Source organism: Lepisosteus oculatus, chromosome 13, assembly GCF_040954835.1.
Source record: "Lepisosteus oculatus isolate fLepOcu1 chromosome 13, fLepOcu1.hap2, whole genome shotgun sequence".
Lineage (NCBI taxonomy): Eukaryota > Metazoa > Chordata > Actinopteri > Semionotiformes > Lepisosteidae > Lepisosteus > Lepisosteus oculatus.
This window is the reverse complement of record NC_090708.1, coordinates 28,371,561-28,395,207: the sequence shown is the minus strand read 5'-3', so window position 1 is coordinate 28,395,207 and position 23,647 is coordinate 28,371,561. Positions and strand designations below refer to the sequence as shown.

Sequence of the window (23,647 nt, the reverse complement as noted above, 5' to 3'; positions counted from 1 at the left end):
AGCATTATTGGCTCACAGCTGCCTTCTGGGTCTGTGGTTTCAGTTTCTGGGGTCCTGTCTGTGTTGAGTTTCTATGTTCTCCCCATGTTCTTTTGGATTTCCTTTGGGTGCTCTAATTTATTCCTCTAGATATACTGGTAGGTTAATTGGCTTCTGTGAAAATTCAGGATCAAGCATGCTGCTTTGAAGAAACAGAAGACTATGATCAGGATCACCATGTGGCCATGTTGAGATGTGCTGCCATGGTCTGTTGCATACAAACATGAAAAGGAATTGACCAACTAGAGACAAATGGAAATCCTTCACCTTGCTGCAGAGAGAGAATGCTGCCACAAATTTGTCCATGGCAGCCCTCATAGAAGACCCACTAAAAGTCATGGCAGTTGAGTTCCAGGGATCATTAATAGCCTGAGTATTTGTCTAACTTGGAGGATTGGCCCCACTACGGAACCTCCTGCCAGGCTTGAGAAGAGGGCCAACGCATTTGTCTGGTGGACCATCGGAAGGAGCCGGGTCAGATAATAGTGTGGTAGCCACGGCCTTTTCCATTTCTAGCAGCGTGACCCCTGAGGGAGTCTTATCCAGGACGTGGATCTTCAGCTTTCCTGTTTTTGTATCCCGGTCAGTAGGTGATAATGAAATCCAACTGGAAAAAAAAAAAGAGTTGAGTGCATTTGTCGCAGATTAAGTTGTTTGGCCTTCCAAACATACTTGAAGTTCTTGTGGTCAGTGTAAACCATGAATGGGTGTGCAGCTCTCATAAAGAGATGCCTCCATTTCTCAAGGGCCATTTTCACTGACAGAAGCTCACTTTTATTGACTAATAATCACTAATATTTATGCTTCACCGAAGACAACATCAGGAAAAAAAAGAGGCAAGTAGTTGGGATTCTGTGGGAGAAGTTGGGAGAAGCTGTGCCCACCCTCAAATCCTATGCCTCCAGCTCAACTTCAAAGGGCCAAGTAGGATCTGGGTGGTGAATAAGTGGAGCTGAATTGCCCTTTTAGATCTTTAAAGGCCTTGTGTGCTTCAGGCGTCCACTTCCCTTGGCCAGGCCCCTTCTTTGCGAGGTTTGAGATAGGGGCCAGGTCCCTGTTGAAATGTTGGATGAATCAGTGGTCAAAATTAGCAAACCCCATGAAGCACTGGATCCGCTTTATGGTGTTAGGCTTGGGCCAGTCTGTCACAACCTTGCTGGGATCCATCAGGAGGCCTGTTGAAGAGAGGATGTGACTTAGGAAGGCCACATCTAGCTGGTGGAACACATATTTCTCCAGCTTGGTGTAGAGGTAAGTAAAATAAGTTAACACAGAAGTAAGTTAGATGGCAGAAAACAAGGATGGCTGCCGTCCCATGAGCTCCCATCCGTATTTCTCTTTTTCTCTACCTTATGCTGTCTTTTATACTGTTAATTGTCATAAGGCTTGCTCGATGATCAGCTATGACCAACAAATGCCAATTGACATAAGATTGACTATTGGCTGAATGAGGTCTGCACTGAATATGATGATGGATTACCTGGACTACAGAGTTCGAACTGTACCTGTTTTCAAAAGCATGTGGAGGCGCAGGAAGAGAAGTAAGCGTGCAGGTGTCTTGGTTAAACTGACACAATGCTAGAATCACCCCCACGTCCGAGCATACTCCTTGCTAATGTTCAATCCCTTGACAACAAGCTGGACTAACTGAGAGTAAGGCTTGTTTTCCAACGGGAGATTAAGAACTGTAATGTGCTAACGTTTACTGAAACCTGGCACAAGCCATCCACTCCAGACATTGCTATTCTACCTGGACATTTTTCCGTGCACCCTCAGGACATGAAAATGGACACAGGGAAGTTCAAGCATGGAGGGGTATGTTTCATGGTTAATAACTCCTGGTGCACAGATGTGAAGACTATTTCATTGTCATGCATCCCACATCTTGAACATCTGACAGCTAAATGTCGCCCCTTCTGTCTACCAAGGGAGTTTACACTAGTATTCCTCACAGTAGTATATAATCTGCCGCAGGCTAACACCAAAAAAGCACTGGAGCAACTACACGAACACCTAAGCAGATGAAAGAACTCATACCCCTGGGGCTCATTCATCACACAGTGCGGGACGTCAATGGTGCGAACCTGAAGAAAATCATACCAAACCTGCACCAGCATATAAATTGCCCAATGCGCGGAACAACCATGTTGGACAATGTTTACACCCGCTTCTGGGATGGCTACTCCCCCAACCTCCTTTCAGCAAAAATGATCACACCTCCATCCTGCTACTCCATGCCTTTAGTCATAAACTCAAGCAGGAGAATCCTGCGACAAGGACCATTCGGTGCTGGTTGGAGGAATTGGATTAAGTTCTAAGTCACTGCTTTGCTGCCACTGACTGGCTGATTTTTCACGAAGCTGGAAAACTGGGTCACAACACTATCGGCTGAGTGCTACTGAACATCAAGGATATCTACTTTGTTAAATGCCATAAGAAGGTCAGGTCTATCCTCAGGGACCCTTGTCACCCTAACCACAACTTGTTCTCTCTACAACCATCTGGAAAATGATACCGAAGTACAAAGATCAAGATCAACAGGTTTTCGTGACAGGTTCTTCCCCCAGTCAATAAGTCTTCTAAACAGCTAACCACAGCAGACACCTGCAATTACCCAAAAGGCCTCTGGCGAATAGGCAACCCACTTTAACTGATTGGGTGCTCCGGCACCCTCCTGTCACTTTGCACTCTCAGGACACATATGAACAGTGCTAAATACCTCATATCCTTGTGTTACTTTTGCACAATCTGTAATTGTACTGTAAATAGCAATTGTATAATTTATTGTATCGTGATCTGAACCTAATCTGTATCGCCTTCTGTCCTTTTACTCTTCAACCCCTCTTAACCAGCTCATGGATAAAGCATTTCATTGTCAGCCACACTGCTGTATGCCGTTCTGTTTGTGCATTGATAAATAAACATTGATTAATGTAGGTGGATAACCATGAGTTAGAGAAGAAACTGATGGACATGCTGGATGTGCTCCATGAGGTTGTGGGAGTAGATGGGGATGTCCTCCATATACACAATCACAAATGGAAGCCCTGGGAGAAGTCATTTAAAAATTGCTGGAACACAGCCTTTGCAGAGCCTGAAAGGCAAGGATGGTGATCCCAGCTGGTGGAATAAGCTCACCCAGCTGGGATCACCATCCTTGCCTTTCAGGCTCTGCAAAGGCTGTGTTCCAGCAATTTTTAAATGACTTCTCCCAGGGCTTCCATTTGTGATCCACATCCACATCCAACTGCCCACCTTAACTTTAAAGGTCCAAGTTGTGAAGAATTGAGAGCTGAAGTTAAGTGCCTTTTTAAATCTCAGATACTCATAATGGCCAGCGTTAGTGTTAAATATTGTGTTCCACTTGTCACCTTCCCGCATCCTGATCAGCTTTCATGCCCCTCTTCTTCTTTGCAAAATTGCTCATAAACAAAAAACAAAGGTTTATAAAGTCGTATTTAGGTCAATTTTATTTAAATAAAATTTGTGAAGAAAATCACAAGTAGCAGCCATTTTAACATTAGTAGTTTGAACTTTCTGTGTGTTTTCCATGCACAGTTATAAACTTTTGAAATATCATGTCTCAAAAATAATAAATAAAGGTGTATAAATGATAAAGTGAAATTCCTGAAAAAAATCACAAATCAACCGTAACAAAATGCAAGAAGTTTTTTTAATATGTTATTGAAGTTAAAAAAAAAATGAAAATCAAACTTCACATCCCAATATGGTTATTTCAAATTGAGGGCACACTCAATGGATTGATTACAAAGGGTTCAAAGTTCCGGAGGTGAGCACATTTGCAAGATAATACAATAGTATGAACTATGACACTATGACAGTGCCTTGGTACCACTTGGAAAAAAAAAATTAAAAATCATACATAGGACTTTTACATAGTAATACATAGATTTTTTTACAAAAATCGTGCAAAGGACCTAATTAGGACTTTTTATCTCTTAGACTTTATAAACTTAAAGACCCAGGGGAGATGGATACTTGATCAAACATCAGGTGCTCTGTGGAAAAACAGAGTGGGGGAGAGGAAGAGATTAGAACGGTGACTGGAAAAGAACGGTGACTGGAATACTTGTTTCACTCTTTTTGGTATTTTTTTGTAGAATTTGTCCCTGTATATCTGTGATGGAAGGGACCTGAAAGCATCTCTTTCCCTTCCTCTAAAACTAATATGCAGCTTAAAAGTGCATTTCTCCTGAACTGACTAAAGCAGCCACTCTACTACAACATTTAGCAAGCGTAGATGTTGAGAACTGGGATGGCATGGGTGTCAAGGCATTTCAGATGGAGGATATGGAACAAGGTGAAATAATATTCTGTCAGAAGGATCTCAATGTTTTGATCCAGTTCTATTCCTAATTAAATCAATTCCCAGTAAGATTTAATTCTTAAAGAGGGTGCAGAGGATATAAAGAAATGGCTCTGCTGGACCCAACAGTAAGTCAGATATTCAGATGTTTCTTTCAGTTTGTCTGATTCACAATGAGAAAGCACATTTCGAAAGAAGGCAACCTCATTCACTTGGCAGAAGGATCCTTAATTAGCTTTTATTTGAATTACAGCCAAGTGGCAACTCTGCATAGAAAAACCTTTGCAGGTGTAAAGAGATCAAATGTGTTTACTAGATCTAAGAGAATAGTCATGGAGGTTTACAGCAGGTGATGCCTAAAAATGAGGAATGTTTTTCTTTATTTTTCTAGGAGATTGTGCACATGTGAACTCATGAATATTTTATTATTAAATCCATGGGAGGTGCAACCTCTAATTTTATATTTAGAATATTCTTGAATACTGAAATCATATTGACATGTTTTCATCCACTGTTGCATTTTCCTTCCTCTTTTGAGATATACATATATATATATTCTTTTAATTCTTTTAAGGGATTTATTTCAAAGTGTGTTTTCAAATTTTTAATGCGTTTTCATCCTGTGATAACCAATAACTGATGGAATATGAGAATAATGATTTATGTATTTTCTTCCTGAAGGGGGTGTTTGATGGCTCTTGGCTTTATTGCTCGATAAGAAGACTCTAGTACCCTGTAGTGGTTTGATGGGTTTACTGAGACAATTATTAATTGTAGCAGTAATCACGAGGTTGTTCGTTGGGGCTTTTAGAAAATCGTCAGAACAACTAACAACGCACACACACGGGTTCAATACACGGGATACATTTATTAATATAAACTGTCCACCAAACATATACTAGTCTGCCTGGATATGAGCGGCAGACCTTACTGTGAGGGTTATCAATATACAAGGTATATAATCTCGAAGAGATGCAAACACAAAGAGATACACAACAGAGAATATATGTCAATAAATATATAGTTCGGTTACCAAATCGCTAATCAGTGTTATTACCCACTGTTACTCGAAACTCGGAAGTAAATACATTACTCATGAATTAAATTGATAACAACTTGTGTTGAGGTACAATAGAATTCTCGAGACGCAATGTAGAACATGGGGTTTACCTATCCACTGCGTTTAGATTTGGAATTTCCCGGCACGAACACCAAACCAGCTGACAGGCTCTGTTGCAGCCTCTGTTCCAGCGGTTGTCCAATGGGCGTTGTGTCGGCGTCCTCTGGCTACAGGCCAACCAGTCGAGGTGCAGCTCGGACTAGGACGGGCAGAAGAATCTGACTGCGGCGCGCAGGACAGTCGTTGCTCCGAGGGGATCTACAAGCAGTCCGGCTGGCTAGTAGAAAGTCTCTATGCACAGAGTGTGACCGCGAGTCCTCACAAGTCACTCTTTTGCCTGGGAAGAAACTGGTTCGTTCCCGGTCCAGCGCTGCTTCTGAATAAGCTATTCAGGTTGTCGACGAGGGTCCAACTGTAGGCTGCCGTTGATCAAGCAGAGCATTCACGTTGGTAGAATTCTGAGTACGTACGGGATCCTCGGCCTCGCACTTAGAACAAAGTCCAAGTCCTTTTGCAGACAACAGCAGTTGTCACGTGATTGTCTCTGAGGATGCGCGAAAATGGCCAAGGAGAGCCCAGAACTGAGCTTGCGCTCCCTTTTTGATCAAGACCCAGATGTGTGCTGATTGGTTGAGAGTTTGGCGCTCATCGGAGACCCACGTGGTATTACCACGCCCTGCCAGTCCCTGATTGGTTGGTCAAGGTGAGATATAAGTCACTTACTCTTGACACTTAGGAATGCAGTCCAGATGTCCATTCGGCACTCCCTAGACTGATAGGCGCCAATGGATGACCATTGATCATGATAGCCAGGCTTAGCTAATTGCATCCCCGTCTGGGAGCTTGTTTCTTATCAAAAGAAAACATCTTAAATCAGCCTGCATGAATTCTTTCTCTGTGGCTGCACCACAGAGATGTAGGGTGAGATGGGGCGTCCTTTAGGAGCATACCAACGCTTAATTCTGTCTTATTAACAAGCATTGCCGCTACATATCCCCCCTTTTTGAAGGTCACGAGGTCCTGAGGCGTTGTTGCCTTCAAAACAAAAACAGAGTTAAGTGATGTCTGTTGAACCACGGTGGATTCTACCACCCAATATTCATATTACCTCTCGAGAATTTGTACAGGAAATAGTGATGGAAAAAACATTGCATATACCTGCTCTCAGTTATAAGGTACATAGAAATGAGGCATCGGGCATCATCATTTGCCCTAGACCTTAAACTTCCGGCAGTTCACTATCAGTATTGGATAGCTCTGCAGCAGGCAGACGTTTGGGAGTGGTTACCTGATTTCGGTGATACACCATTGCTCCCTTTGTCTCATTCAAACTACCCCACAAGGCTCTGATACAAGAGAACAGCATCCAACACATTACCCCAGCCATGATCCAGCTACCCAGCAGCAGTGTCAAGATGACCACGTTTACTGTTCCTAGCGCCCCAGAGGATCCACAACGACTGTGCTTGGGACCTACCAGTGTAGTTTTTAAGTTTGTGTCGTTAAGAACAAATTCGACTACCTGTACACCCTCAAGACTTACTGTCTCTTGGATTCTCTCATCCAAGTCAATGATGTGTCCTCTCGAGTTCCGTTTCATACAGTTCTGACTCGAGGTGATATAGTGCTAAATCGTTGACATGCACTATAGCTCCTTCAGGAACTTGTAGAAAAACTGTTTGGTTGGGTAGCTGAACTTCAGTAGCTGTATCATGCCTGTCATATGTTATTGTAACCATTAACTGTGGTGTGCTGACCAGCCATTTCTTTCCCTCTTGCTCAACCTGGGGTTCGTTAACCTCACTTTTGCTCGTCACTGTGGCTTTACACTTTTCAGTGGCAGCCCCCTTTCTGATACCACACAACCTCTGAGTTGTGTCCCTAAGGAATGGCTCACTTGGGCATACATGGTGGATATCCTTGTTTCTGTAAGAAAACCGGCTCAGGGACGCCAAATAAGTAACTGTAGTGGCCCTCTGAAGGCACCAGTTCTGTAGGGTTTGGGCATTTACAGAGACAATTATTAATTGTAGCAGTAAATCACAAAGTTGATTCTTTTGATGGCTTTAGAGTCCAACCATGCGACATAACTCAAACAACGCACACACACAGGTGCTAATACACGAGGATACATTTATTAATACATAGAATATGCATGTAAAACTAACAGATCTTATCGAGAGGGTTATCAGAATACAAAAGATATATATTCATTCAGTTACAAAGTGTTATATATATATCAAGAGGACATCCGTTCAGTATATCATTCATTAAGACCGTTTCATAAATGAACTTGGTTATAACTTCTACATTAGATACTCAAAACAAGTGCATAACTCTTAGGAATTAAATTGATATCAACTGATTAGGATAACAATTGAATTATCGAGCTGTAATGCATTGAAGTTGAATACTCATCCAATCTCTGGGGATTGAGATCTTCCTGCGGGCACAAAGAAACAGTTGCAGGCTGTTGCTGTCCAATCCGCGCTCTATAGCTCGGTGCCAGGCTGTGCTGTGCGGCTTGCGACGGTGCGCTACTGATGCTCACTGACCGGCTAGTTAGTGTTGGTTTTAACTAGCAAAGTTTGTGTACAGGAGAAAAGATGACTGTGGGTCCCAGCAAGTCAGGAAGAGGACCGTTTTGTTCCTGGTAAAGAGCTAGTTCTGAATAGTGATTCAGCTGTCCACAGTTCCGACCTGTTCACGAGGCCTGCTGCTGGTTACTCTCTGGCAACCTCCACTCTAGACTCTTAGAACAAAGGCACTCGGTTCTAGCGCCCCAAGGCAGTGCTCTGAGAACCCTGCTTCAAGGTAGAAGACCTTATTTTTGTCAGGGTAGGCCAAGCACGGCGCACTACCGAGTCTGCGCTTCAGCTCCATCACAGCCTGTTCTGGGGAAGGCCCCCACTCAAAGGGCACGTCTTCCTGCAACACCTTGTGGAGGGGCCTTGCTATTTCAGCGTAATCCTCAATGAACTGCCGGGAATAATGACATACTCCCAGAAAGCTGCGCAGTTCAGACAGGTTAGTGGGCGACTTCATATTCTGGATAGCTTGGACTCTGCTGGACTGTGGCTGTATGCCTTGGGCTCCAACCAACAGTCCCACGTACTCCACTTGGGTCCTACACCACTGTCCCTTAGCCAGAGACAGTTTGGCCCCTGCACGGGAGAGCTGGGTCAACACATGCCTGATCTCGGCCATGTGTTCTACCCAGGTCTGACTCCGGATCAGAATATCGTCCACATAGACCAGGTTGCCCCTGGCGGCTGCATCACTCATGGCTTTGTGCAGAAATATGTTGAACTCCACTGGGGAGTTGGAATACCCAAAGGGGCATCGATTCCAGGTGAACTGCCTATTTCCGAAGGAAAAGGCCCGTTTGTACTGGTCTGTCGGTTCTACCTTAAGGGTCCAGAACCCATTGGCCACATCCACTGTGGTGAAATATTTCGCTGTTGTCACCTTGGCTAACTCCTGATCTAGGTAGATCATTGGCCATCGTGACAAAGGAACCTGTTTATTCAGCTGCCTGTAGTCAATGGTCAGATGCCACTTACCATTGGGTTTCAGCACCGGCCACAGTGGGGAGTTATAAGTGGAGTTACACTCCCTTATGATCTGACGCTCTAGTAGAGCATCCAACGTCTGCTTTATGGACTCATATGCCGTAAGGGGAATGCAATACTGCCTGACATAGGTTGGGCGGGCGCCAGGGGCCGTAGGAATGCGCACTGTGTGCAAATCCGTCACCCCGCAGTCATAGGCATCCCGTGCAAACACTTCCTGGAAATCCTGGAAGATCTGACGCAGCTGCTGACGCTGGCTTTCCGTTTCCAGGGCATCTGCCTTACCAACCTGTTCCTGTACCTGCTCTGGGAACCCCGCTTTTGACGGCATGGCGGTATCCCGGGTCGCACTCTCGGCTGAGTGGTCCGTCGGAACACCTGCGTGTACTGTGTACACAACCATCTCATCCTTATCACTAAGGTCCACCCTGCACACCTCCTGGTTGCAGAATCCCTCTATTGGCATAATTGCAATCATCCGCCGGGGGTAGGTGTAGTACACCTGCTCGGTTCCCCCCTCCCTGGCCAAGGGACCAGGGAGCTGCCCCAGTACTGGGATGGCCAGTTCGAAATCATAGAAACCATTGTCAATTACCAGTCCCATGTCAGTGCGAGCAGGGATTTTGACATCTTGTTTTGCTATGTTCTGCACCAACAGGCAGGTGGCTCGGCCATTCCGTTCCAGTCTGGGGGTACAACAGACTGCTAGGTTCAGTCTGATAAACTGAGCTGATGGTTGGAAGAAAACCCTCTCAGCATCCATTCTCTGTCCCTTCTTTAGGACAAGGCGTACCGGAAACCCTGCTGTTGACGCAGGAACGATCAGGTCCGATTCGTTTACTACCTGGCAGGCCTGAGGAATCGTCTGACCTGACCGAATGTTCTTGGGGTCGCCGCTTAGAGAGTGGGCATCTGGGTTCACCCGTGTCCACAGCACACTGTTTACTGTGTCCAGCTGGGCGCCCAGTCGAACCAACAGGTCTGCACCAATACAGACCGAATAGGTCAGCTGAGGTGCTACCTGGAAGTAGTGAGCAAACTTCCTTTTTCCGATGGAGATGGAAGCTACAAAGCTTCCTTTGCTCCAAATGGACCTACGAGGTGGGGGTGCCCACCACAGAACCTGTGACTGCGTCACCAGGGTCACCTAATGGCTTCGCGACAGATCCTTGAACAGACCTTCACTGATTATGAACTTCTATAGGCTAAGGCTAAGAATTACATCATCAACCTGCACTTCTGCCACCTGGACCCCTCCCACCACCATGGGGTGGAAGTCCTGGTCCCCCTGAGGTACCAGGGTGCACAGAAAGGACTCCCATTCATTACCGACAGGGAGATCCACTCTTCTTCAGGGATGAAAAAGGGGTGTGCTTTACCTGGCAGGTCAAGCAGCTGCTCGGAGCACTGCTCCTGTAGTTGGGAGACCGTGGGAGTGCTGGCCTGGGCAGGACTTCCCTGTAGTTTTGGAAAGCAAGAAGAGACATTTATTTCTCGTCCAGAGGAACCAGGTGGAACCTCCAACTCAGCTATAGTGTTCAGTGGGCACTGTGTGATCACAGCATAACCACTGAACCCCCCTTTTTGCTGTACGACAGGCTTAGGGTTTTTGACCTGAGCCCACAATTTTCCACGCTGGCAGTCCACCAGAGGCTCCAGCCTGTCAAGCAGGTCTTGGCCAATGAGTAGTGGCTCTGTTTTAAACCTAGAGATGTAAACTGGATGCACCATGTTCATTGGCCCGAACCTAAGTGCCACCCACACTCGGTGTGTGATCCTGGCATGATCCTGGGTATAGCTGGAAATATCTATCTTACATGGTTCTACCTTAAGTCTGATGCCTTTTCCTTTCGCTACTCGTTTGAGCTCACTGAGTAGATCGGCTGACGGCTGACATCAAACTAATTTCAGCCCCAGTGTCAATCAGTGCTTCTCTATCTAAGACGTTTTCAAGAGAAACCTTGATATAAATACGCCTTGCTTTGCCTTTCTGGCTGAGATTCCCTAAGAATTGTTGGAAACCTGCCTTTTCTTTGACTTCAGGGGCAGGGTCAGCGCCCAACTCAGAGTCACAGCCTTCTTCCAGGCATTAACCCTCCCACCCAATCAGATAGACTGAGGGAGGGGTTTGGGATGGATCCCCGCCTCCTCCAGTGAGAAGGGGTGTGGTCCCCCTAAGCTCATTCACGCTTCCGGCATTCAGTGCGTAAGGTTTACCCTGTACTGATCTCTCAAGCAGGGCTTGTTCAAGCCGGGCCACGTGGGCTGCAGTCGACTCCCTTCGTCCAGCCTTATGATAGGCTCTGCCTGAGCCCTTGCCGTCTCCGTAGCGCTCACGGCGGCTCTGACGCTTAGTGCGGTCCTGCCTGCTTATTTTGCGCTGGGGCTTAGGTCAGCTCCCTAGAGCTGAGGCGAGTCGTCAACCCTGCTGGCTTAAGCGGCAAACACGGCCATTTTAGCAGGTTTTCGCTCTGAGGAAGCAGAGACTTCAGCTCCCCAGGCTTTTTGAGCCAACCTTCATCGCTTTTGCATCAGTGTGCATCAAAATCATTTTCCTGACTGAGGGATTCAGATTAGCAATGAATAAACCTTTGAAATTCACGTTCTCTTCGCAACCCTCTTCATTCCGCCCTGCAAAATAAGTGCGCCTAAGCCTCTCATAATAGTCGCGAGGGGCTTCAGCTTTTTCGTGCTTAATATGGTGCGCAGCGGCCACGGCAGCTATGGGATCGATAAAAGCCGAAAATTCTCCGATCATTGCCTGACACAGCTCCTCAAAGCTATTACAGACCTCCGGTCCTTGTCTAGACATCCACTCGTGGACTGCTCGGCTGGTAGTTTTCCTTACTAACATAGCCTTTTCCTGTTCGGATGCTCCGGGCATAAACTGCAAAGTATATCTCAGCTCATCGATGTAGGTTTCCACATTATTCCCTGACACTGACGGGTCAAACCTTTCTACATCTTTGGCTAACTGCCTCAGGGAGTGGAGGTTAATTTTTACGGTTTCTCCGCGGGCAGGGAGACGGCCGTGATCAGGAGCAGGGGGTCTATGCCTGAATTGACTCGCCCTTGCGTTTCGCGCAGGACTCAGCGATCTCCCCCATGCCGATCCGACCACAGACCCTGGCTGGGAGAAACCTCCTCCCGGCGCGCTGGGTGAGCTCTCCGGGCTGCTATGTGGGCTGGCATGCAAGTTGGATCTAGCCTGTTTTGCTTCCAGTACGGCAGCATCTAACTCCTTTTGCCTTTTCTGGCAGAGCTCATTTAAACTCTCAATTTCTTTTTCTTTTTCTTTCAAGCTCGCTTCCAGGTCTCTCCTACCTACCTCAGCCGCAGTTTCTCTAGCAGACAGGTCATCTAATTTGCCTAAAACTTCCCTGAGTCTGTCTTCACTTTCCTCATTTTTCACTCTCTTTTCTCTGATTATATCCAAGAACTCATCTCGCTCCGCCTTATATCTTTCTAGCTTTCCCTGAAGCTTTTGAAACTTTGTCAGCTCGGACAAAGACAGTTCCAGCTGTTTAGCTAGATTTAAGGCGAAACTCGATAGAACCTGAACTGCGTTCACGGACCCTCCTGTGTTAAGCTGGTTCGCTACCTTAGCTACTAAATCTACTTGCAGCTTCTCAATATCATCAAAGTTCAACTTTTCAATACCGCTCCAGTAACCAGGATTGTCGTCACTAGAAATAGTACTTATAAGCGACTCCACTTCAGACATTTTAGCAGCCATTGTCATTACGTCAGAGAAACTTTAAGAGTATTACTTTTTTTTGTCTTTTACGAAAATACAGTATGGAATCTAAACACCCGAGCAGATGGATTTCCAATCAGCACACGTTACACTAAACACTAGAAAACAGGGGGATTTCTTTACGCAGTTATCAGCACACCCAGTATTCGCGTATAGAAGCCGCAGTGCTGTGCTGAACTTGAACTCACAGCAATATCAGTTATTCTGTGCGATTGATTCTCATTTCATTTTAAACTCGCCCACCCAGGGACGCCATTAAATGTAGTGGTTTGATGGGTTTACTAAGACAATTATTAATTGTAGCAGTAATCACGAGGTTGTTCGTTGGGGCTTTTAGAAAATCAATCGTCAGAACAACTAACAACGCACACACACAGGTTCAATACACGGGATACATTTATTAATATAAATTGTGCACCAAACATATACTAGACTGCCTGGATACGAGCGGCAGACCTTACTGTGAGGGTTATCAATATACAAGGTATATAATCTCGAAGAGATACAAACACAAAGAGATAGACAACAGAGAATATATGTCAATATATATATCGTTAGGTTACCAAATCGCTAATCAGTGTTATTACCCACTGTTACTCTAAACTCGGAAGTAAATACATTACTCATGAATTAAATTGATAACAACTTGTGTTGAGGTACAATAGAATTCTCGAGACGCAATGTAGAACATGGGGTTTACTTATCCACTGTGTTTGGATTTGGAATTTCCCGGCATGAACACCAAACCAGCTGACAGGCTCTGTTGCAGCCTCTGTTCCAGCGGTTGTCCAATGGGCATTGTGTCGGCGTCCTCTGGCTACCGGCCAACCAGTTGAGGTGCAGCTCGGAGTAGGACGGGCGGAGGAATCTGACTGCGGCGCGCAGATCAGTCATTGCTCCCAGGGGATCTACCAGCAGTCCGGCTGGCTAGTAGAAAGTCTCTATGCACAAAGTGTGACCGCGAGTCCTCACAAGTCACTCTTTTGCTTGGGAAGAAACTGGTTCGTTCCCGGTCCAGCGCTGCTTCTGAATAAGCTATTCAGGTTGTCGACGAGGGTCCAACTGTAGGCTGCCGTTGATCAAGCGGAGCATTCACGTTGGTAGAATTCTGAGTATGTACAGGATCCTCGGCCTCGCGCTTAGAACAAAGTCCAAGTCCTTTTACAGACAACAGCAGTTGTCACGTGATTGTCTCTGAGGATGCGCGAAAATGGCCAAGGAGAGCCCAGAACTGAGCTTGCGCTCCCTTTTTGATCAAGACCCAGATGTGTGCTGATTGGTTGAGAGTTTGGCGGGTATCGGAGACCCACGTGGTATTACCACGCCCTGCCAGTCCCTGACAGGTTGGTCAAGGTGAGATATAAGTCACTTACTCTTGACACTTAGGAATGCAGTCCAGATGTCCATTGGGCACTTCCAAGACTGATAGGCGCCAATGGATGACCATTGATCATGATAGCCAGGCTGAGCTAATTGCATCCCCGTCTGGGAGCTTGTTTCTTATCAAAAGAAAACATCTTAAATCAGCCTGCATGAATTCTTTCTCTGTGGCTGCACCACAGAGATGGAGGGTGAGATGGGGCCTCCTTTAGGAGCATACCAACGCTTAATTCTGTCTTATTAACAAGCATTGCCGCTACAACCCTAACGAACACCAGGGGCTATGTCACTCTGCAACTCACAACTGGCAACCCACTGAAGCTAAGCAGGTATGAGCCTGGTCAATACCTGAATGGGAGATCTCCTAGGAAAAACTAAGGTTGCTGCTGGAAGATAGTCCTATAGTCCTAATGCCCCACTATAGTGATGGGGACACTATACTGTAAACAGGCGCTGTCCTTCGGATGAGATGTAAACAGAGGTCCTGACTCTCTGTGGTCATTAAAAATCCCAGGGCATGTCTTGAAAAGAGTGGGAGAGAGGAAAACCCAATTGCTCCCCCCTCCTCTCAGAGGGTGTTATCTTGTTTTGAATGGGGGAGTGGCAGTTTTGCATTGTAAGTTTTCTCTGTTTAGCTATGTGTGTATGTGTATATTATATGTTTTCGGTATCTCAGTAGTTCTTTATTAAGGACATTGATTCCTCTTTGACATTGAAATTGATATCTGGTGCACCTTTCTAATATATTGTTAGAGTTGGCAGGTTACGAAAATTGTGAATTTCAGTGATTGATGGAGCGGTTCAAAGCAATAAGCAAAATAAATATTCATAACTCCCAACTTGTAAGTGATTTCTCCAGAATATACCTGGGTGCTTGGTATTATTATAGGCATGTGAATTATTTGTTCTCTGGCACAGCTTTGGTGAGAGGCTTAATAATCCAGGCAGCTTGGTTAAACAAATATTTATTAACAGTGTCAATACAAATACTACGCACAACAAAACATACAGCACACAAGTTACTATATTTACAGAATGCACAAACAAGGCTTTTTATTGGCCTAACATCCTAATCGCAACTAAGTATCAAACTCTAAAATATTGCCTACAGAAGTCACAATAATAGATAAGCTGCCTTTTATTGCTGATTAGTAGACCTTGGATGCTTAAAAAGCAAAAACATGCTTTTTATGTTATTGGTATTTTGAAAACTGATCTAAATCAGTGCATTGTCACTCACTGTTTAGGTTGATCACATGATAAAAAACTACAAAGTCCTTCAATAATATTCCATTATTTGGAAAGCCATAAATCATGACACCTCACCAAGATCACATCAACACGTTCTCCATTTGCAATTTCTTTCACACTGTTCCACCACATCTGAAATCCTATTTATCTATCCCATCTGCAATTCACATGTGAGGAGGTTACTAAAAAATCACTGCAACAAAGTTTTGTATAGATCACAGATACATGTATGATAGATCATGTATAGATAAGGACCCAGATAGCTCAGTCGGTAGAGCATCAGAATTTTGCCAGCAGCTATATCACCTTGCAACTCACAACTGGCAATCCATAGAAACTAAGCAGAGTGAGCCTGGTCAGTACCTGGATGGGAGACCTTCCGGGAATGCTAAAGTTGCTTCTGGAAGCTAAGTAAGTCGAGCCAGAAGGGGGCGCTCATCCAACTGTCTGGGTTGGTCCTATTTCCCTAGTATAGAGACAGGGACACTATACTTTAAAAACGTGCCATCCTTTGGAAGAGATTCCACCCCTAAAATGTAACATGTACAAGCACATATACAGAGTATATATATTTATGTGTACGTGAGTGTAATTACAAACGCCGCTGGAGAGCTCCTGTTAGAATATTGCAATTTCTTTTTAATCTAATGCATAAAACATTCTCTTAAAGACAAATAAAAAGTAGATGCTTCTCAAAAGGCTACGTTTTCTCATCAACTGCTTGGTAAAATCTTTTTCTTTTTCAGGGTTCTTACCAAACTAGCCCTGATCTTTTTAGTCCTCAGACAGTAAATGATTGGATTCATGACAGGAGGGAAGACATTTTGAAAAACTGATGTAATGATGCGCATGTCCACTGAGGTTTCAGGAATCCTGTAGGACATGAAGACAGTTGTCAAAGTAAGGAAGTACACAGAAATGACCAGCAGGTGAAAGCCACATGTGGAAAAGACTTTGATCCTCCCTTCAGGACTGGAAATCTGGAGCATTGCCATAACAATCTTCAGATAGGATAGCAGGATGAAGAAGATAGGGATCAATAACACATACATTCCAATAGCTAAAGCCACATAGACAGTCAAGACAATGTCTGCACAAGCCAGGCGTAGCACTCCAGAAAAGTCACAGAAGCACTGTAAAACGTTGCTGGGTCCACAGTATGGTTTTGTCATCCCCAAAGTAAAAGCAGGTATTGGACACAGGAATCCTCCCAGCCAGCAGAGAGCAATGCGTTTTAAAGTGAATCCAGGGCTGATCTTGGTAGGGTAGTGTAGTGGGTGGCAGATGGCCACATATCTGTCATAATCCATAATCAAGAGGATGAAGCATTCCACAGAGTTCAGTGCCAGAAAGAAATAAGTTTCGGTAAAACAAGCTTGTAATGGGATAGCATAAGTAGCAGATCTGAACACAATAAACATTGTAAATACAGTAAATGTAGGACGTGTAATGTCAATGACAGCCAGGCTGCACATTGTCATATACATGGGGGTGTGTAAGCCTGAGTCTGCTCCAAATACGCCAATAAGAAGAAAATTTCCCAATATAATTATAAAATATAGTGTTAGGAAGACACCAAGCAGGACTGTTTTGCTCTCAGAGATCCGACAATAATGAATTCTAATATACCTTGTTTGGTTCATGTCATCCATGGCTAAATTATTCTGAAACATGAAAAAAAAAACACATCAGTTTAATCAGATTTTTTAAGATGCAAAATAATGGTAACCATTTATCATTTAATTTTATTAACATTAGCAGCCTACAAAAACAGTTTTAAGTTATTAATTTCCATTAAATTATGTTAAAACAGGAGCTTAAAATTACTGTTACTCAATAATTCAGTCAGTTGTCTCAGTCATCAAAGCTCTGTTTAGACTGTATTTCTATTTTTTTTCTTCATGAGTTTAAATTGTAAATATTCCAAAGAAAAACATTTTACTGAAACCATTTTCTTTTTGTTTAAAATTAATATTAATAAATATCCTCATAAACCACTGATATTGTTGAAGTCATTCAAGTACACAAGCAATCAATTCAGTTTTTCAAATTCACAAAAAAAAAGTTTTCACAGACTTATTTCCACAGCACTCATTAAAATGTAAAAACTTGTGCCAGAAGATATGACAGTATTATTACATTTCTAAGTGCATAGAATGGTTTAATTATTATCAATCTTCCCCTCATTAAATCAATATGTATTATATCACCTAATAAAAGGAACTATTGCATAAAAGGATCACTTGCATAAGATCTAAAAATTGTATTCATCTGCAATATTCTTGCAATCCCAGACTTGTCATATCAAGGTGCCAGTGATGTTTATTAGCATATTTTTTGTATTTATTATTCTGAGAAAGTATATAGACTCCTATAGAATATCAAAGAATTCAGCAAAAATGTAAGAAGCTTTACTGTATACAAAGCCAATCTTATCAGTAAAATTCAATTAAATATTTTATAGCACTGATACACCATACAGCAACAAATTGTATTTCCCGATGCTGTGCCAAAAATGGCAAATCTCAAGTCTGTCTCTCTTGAGCTAAAGTCTTTTTTGCATTGTTCTTCTCTTTTCATTTTCATCTATAGGCAATAACAAATCTATAAAGTTATAGTGTATAAATGTATATTTTGTTTTGAGCTTTAACAAGTTAATCTGATAAATCTGCATTCTGTAATACAAGAAGAAGCTACTTAGCTTAATGGATGTATAGAGAAAATAACATTGTTTTAATGTCAAGAAACACCTGAAAGTGAGCTGATTAGATTTGATTTGTAACTGCAATTTGTTTTTTTCTTCCAGATAAATCAATATAGAACAGCAATTCTGTTTATTGTGACAACCTGGAGACACAATTGCATATAATTCATTGAACACCTGAATACTTTCAGCTTAGAGTCCAAAGCCTCATGTTGCTCCCTTAAATCAGTAACTGCTTTGCTATTGCAAACCTTATTGAGCAACTTTTTTCATATCGGTCACAATCTTAATCACAACCTTAATCATCACATCTCAAAATAAAATACACATCAGCACTTACAGTAACACAAAAATCTCTTAAGACCTGTGCACATATAAAAGTTCAAAGAATGAAGAATGGTGCTTAAATAAAACCTAAAAAAATTCTACAAAATACATGAGTATATTAAAATAGTAATTAGCAAAAAGGACAGTGCTTTCACACTAAATGTTGTGAAAATACTTAGTTTTGAAACAAAATACTAATGAGGAGAAAATATATAATTAATATAAACTTCTTGTAAAATTGTCTGCAAGGACAGTATTGTACAACTTTGCATGTGGAAATTCTTCAAACTTTGACTTTTTAACTTGATAAGCAGTATATCCACAATCCGTAAAACTGACCAGGACATCATAAACTGGATCCATTTAATGATGAATGGCAGAATAGCTTCCCTCAGATGTGCACTGGGGAAACTTTCTTCTTAGACCCTAGGTAAGATGTCACATTCAATTGCCCAAAGGATTAAGAACAAAAGAGGATCCTGCAGGGTGAAGAAACGTTACACCAAATTACATCATAACAATTCACCATTTTCTTTTTGGAAAGGTGCTGCATAAGTCACCTGCTGGCTCCACTTCTTTATTTTCTTTGCACCTAGCAATCTGATAACATTTTCAACCAGGTGACTGCAACTGTTGTTGTCCAAGTTGGGACTTTAATTTAAGACATGCTAAGAGAGTAAGTCTGTACATCAACAGAATTCTGTCCAATATTCATTTTGCAGCAGAAGTAATTTTGTGCCTTGAGAACTAAATGTTAGTCACTTACAGTATTCAACAATTTTTTTTTTGTTGATCTCTTGAATTTCAGAGCAGTTAAGTAAAAGCAGTAAAAGCAGGGACAAACAAACAAACCACCTCACCTGTGGTCAGACCTGCGTCTGAGATACTTTAGATCAACAGATTATAAAATCCTGCTCAGTTGTCCAACTACACAGTTTTAGGTTTATATTTTTACTTTGTTCTTCGAGGTGACTGTTTGAGTAATTTACCCTCGTTTGCAGAGGGGGTGTAAGCTTGAAGTCAGTACTGAAATCTTATTGACATTTTTTTCCATAACAATTCTACGGCTGCATTAATCTGCTGAGACATTTTTGGAGACATTTTTTTGTTACTTAAAGGGACAAATTCTCTTGTCCCATGGTTTTTACCATGCTCCAATGGTCTATAAAAATTAGGATTTATGCTTTTCATCTTGAAGGAAAATATCTTTATGGTTGTTGACTTCACTGTTCCAAAAGGAGGAACTCGAGTTTTAACATCAGGTCAGAATACTATGTATCATAGATGGGTGGGATAGAGAGGACCTCCCTTTCCTTTCTGCTCTGGTTTTTGAAGTTGTTTAAAACAGAGGGATTTATTTCATTTGATTTTGCACCTGCTATGAGTTTGACATTATAACACTTATTTCTGCTACACTTGTCTGACATATCCTGGAATGTACAAATGCAGCCATTCAAAATGCATGGTACAACCCCGTACCACATGAAATTACCCAAAGTTCACCACATTGTACCGCAATACATGATTGGCTGGCCAAAATGACCGACAGGTGCCCTCATGGTGCATTGGTTGTTGGTGAAACAATTAGATCATTAAACCTCTTTACTGTGCATGTTTTAATCCGCTTAATATTGAATATTTATATGGAATTTTACAATTAAAGGGAAATTTTAGTAACAGAGCATAAAAAGAAGAGGATCATAATGCGTCTGAAGGCCATAAACGATATTAATTTTGGAACATAAACATATTATGTAAACTGTATATAGCTGGTATTGGTAGTTTAAATAAAAATACACATCAGTATTCCACTTTCTTCCTAAACATTTTAAGTATCAAAGTCTTTCATTCGGTTACATACTGTGGTTATTTTGGAATAGTTTTTACATGCTCCTTCTGACTATATTAAGTTTATATACTTTCTAAAAAGTCATAAAGTTTTAACATTTCTTATGAATATTTGCGTTCGTTAGCACTGTAAAAAAATGGATACTTTTAGAGTTTGATTAATAGGAAATGGAATATGGAATTGCGTATCTAAAGAAATTGAAAACGATATAATTATATTCATATAGCTCAAATGATCACTGTAGTTCACTTTCTTTGTAAAAGTCTGCATCAGTTTAACTCATTCTCATGTGATTACGTGTGTGGTGTAATGACTTAAGCATGTGCCTTGCATGCTGGAGGGTTTGATCCCAGCTGTCACCTTGAGATTTCTTTTAACAAATAAACATTTCTTTGAAAAACTAAAATTGCAAATATTATGGACACTATAATGACATTTTTGAGATTTCTAAATATCACAACATGTTCGCAGCTAAGTGATTTATTAATAAACTGTACTGCCACTACAGTATAGCTTGTGAGAAATACATTTATTTGCCCTGCATCAAACTTTAACTTGTTTAGAGTCCCCTACATTACAAACTCCAAGGCTAGGAGTGTTAACACCCTGCTGTGTAATGTTATGTAGAATAGACAGTTCTGGGGGATGGGAAGGAATTTTCAGTAGCATGCTCTTTTGTCATTGTTGCTGTTTAACATAAGGCAACCAGCAATCAAATGTCATGTTTTTTCTTAGCACACATTTTTCCATATTGTAGTTTTAAAACTTGAACAAGGACGTGCCACATGCAAACAGTGTGATGTTGGATAGTTTTAAAGCCACTACAGTATTGCTTGCGGAAAATACATTTATTTATACTGCATCAAAGCTTAACTCATTCAGAGTAGCTGTCATTACAAACTCCGAGTTAAAACTAATCTCTAGGGACTAACCCTGTTACAAATGGAAACAGCGCATCAGTCCTTGACTATTGTTAAAGAGTACATACAATGTCTGGTGGAGTTTCACCATTCACTTTTCTGTAATCTGTACAGAACCATAACAACTCTTCAATGTTTGGTACCAATAAACAGGGTCGATTCACAGACTTCCTTCTTTGAACTCAACTGTGCTCCAGTAAATAATGTACAGTTTATCACCTTCTGCAATGATTCTTATTTAGCAGGATTTGCGCAATAAGCACAATGTTTAATGGGGATGATTTTACCCACATCTATTTCACTGTACGACACAGGTTTGAGTCGGAGTGTCTGTTTATAAAACAGAGCGCCTTCCAACACATATAACTACTGCATGATTTCTTTATCCATTTCAGCTAAATGAGGGGAATTAAATCAATCAGAATTTTGGAATGCCAATAGTAAAAATAACCCTTCTTCCCTCCTTTGTTTAACTTAAAGAATTTTGCAAAGCAATCCTTAATCACAATACCATCACTTAATTCATCCAGATACACAAATTCATGCCAGAGCCAACAACAAGCTATAATAATTTCGAAGAACTCATGTGGGTGTTGGTTTCAATAAAATTTGTTGCATTATTTGAGAGAAAATAAATTCCTGATTTATTTGTATTTAAAGATTGTTATTTAGTGAAGCCAAACCCAATAACTTGGCCAATGACATACAGTAAAATAAAACCCTCACATCACTACGCTAAGGAAAAATGCCACACACTAGGCCATGGGGCAATGGTACATTCAGATATTATGAAGATTTATTATGTCTTCTTATAGTTTTCAGTGTGAATCTAACTTTTTTTTTCCTTAAAAAAAACTGGCATATTGATAGGTAGGCTGCTTTTCAGGCCATAAAGGCCCATGGGGGAAACGGGGGGCAAATGCCTCCATTTTTCTTGACCATCCAACACTGGAGCTGGAGGTGATGTGGTCAGGATGGCATATTAATGTTACCCTCAATCTAAACATAAATATATGTACAGGGTATGTGTGTGAGTGTAAGTTATACACAACTCTGAGAAGTACAAATCAATAAAATTCAATGTATTTTATTGTTTTCTGTTAAGATACAAAAGGTCTTTCAAAGACTTAAATTATAGCAGTTGATGATTATGAAGATCAAGAGAAAGAGGTGCATTACTGTATTTCAATTAGAAATAATAACACAAGAAACTAAACTTTCTCATCAAGTGTAGGGTAAAATATTTTTCTTTTTTAGGGTTCTAACCAAACTGGCCCTGATCTCTTTAGTCCTCAGACAGTAAATTATTGGATTCATGATAGGAGGGAAAACATTTTGAAACAGTGATGCCATGATGCGCATGTCCACTGAAGTCCCAGGAATCCTATATGAGATGTAGACACCTAACAAAGTAAGGAAGTACACACAGATGACCAGCAGGTGAGAGCCACACGTGGCAAAGGTTTTCAATCTCCCCTCAGAACTGGTAATCTGCAGCACTGACTTAATGATCTTTATATAGGATATCAGGATAAAGATGATGGGGATCAGTAGCACACACAGACCAAAAGTTAAAGAAACAAAGCTGATCAAGGTAATGTCTGCACAAGCCAAGCGTAACACTCCAGAAAACTCACAGAAGCACTGTAAAACCTTGTTGGGTCCACAGTACGGCCTTGTCATCCCCAGAAGAACTGGAAAAATTGGGGTCATGAATCCTCCCAGCCAGCAGAGAGTAATGAGTTTTAAAGTTAAACTTTGGTTCATTTTGGCAGGGTAGTGCAGTGGGTGGCAAATGGCCACATATCTGTCATAAGCCATAATCAATAGGATAAAACACTCCACAGATCCCAGTGCCAGAAAAAAATATGCTTGGGTGAAACAAGCTAGGAAGGGGACAGCATAAGAAGCAAAATGGAACACATTTAGCATTGTTAGAACTGTACATGTAGGAATTGTAATGTCAATGATCGCCAGATTACAAATTGTCATATACATAGGGGTGTGTAAGCCTGAATCGGCTAGAAATATTCCAATAAGAAGAAGATTTCCAGATACAATTATGAGATACAATGTGAGGAAGACAGCAAATAGGATGGACTTGCTTTCTGGGTCTTGAATTCCTGGGAATCCTACAATAATGAATTCTGTGACCCTTGTTTGGTTCATGTCATCCATGGCTAACTTATTCTGAAACATGAAAGAAGAGAGGACATGATTTAAAAAAACTAAAACCTACAAATGGATTTTAAATTATACTATTGTTACTGAATAATTCAATCAGTTGTATCAGTCTGCAGAACAACTTCATAGATAATACTTCCAGGATAAAACATCTGTTCTGTTGTTTATTCTTTCTTCCAGTAATTGTAAACTGCTTGTATCAACAAGGAAAAAAATA

General features: G+C 41.8%; 1 protein-coding gene across 1 annotated transcript; it reads right to left on the bottom strand.

Moving 5' to 3' along the window:
• Positions 1-420: 420 nt before the first annotated feature.
• On the bottom strand, positions 421-23,424 carry LOC138242143 (olfactory receptor 1E5-like). The gene is made up of 3 exons (XM_069197290.1): positions 22,513-23,424; positions 1,136-1,278; positions 421-646 (listed from the first exon to the last, which is right to left on the bottom strand). The coding sequence occupies exons 1-3, from the start codon at positions 23,422-23,424 to the stop codon at positions 421-423; spliced, it is 1,281 nt and encodes a 426-aa protein (XP_069053391.1).
• Positions 23,425-23,647: the final 223 nt, after the last annotated feature.

What these genes read in the sequence shown, in the direction of transcription:
- LOC138242143 (XM_069197290.1), bottom strand. Translation starts at nt 23,424, where the DNA reads ATGGATGACATGAACCAAACAAGGGTCACAGAATTCATTATTGTAGGA. An exon ending in AAGAGATCAGGGCCAGTTTG is followed by an intron (nt 1,279 to 22,512) that starts GTTAGAACCCTA and finishes CTCTACACCAAG; the next exon opens with CTGGAGAAATATGTGTTCCA. An exon ending in CGGATCCAGTGCTTCATGGG is followed by an intron (nt 647 to 1,135) that starts GTTTGCTAATTT and finishes TTTTTTTTCCAG; the next exon opens with TTGGATTTCATTATCACCTA.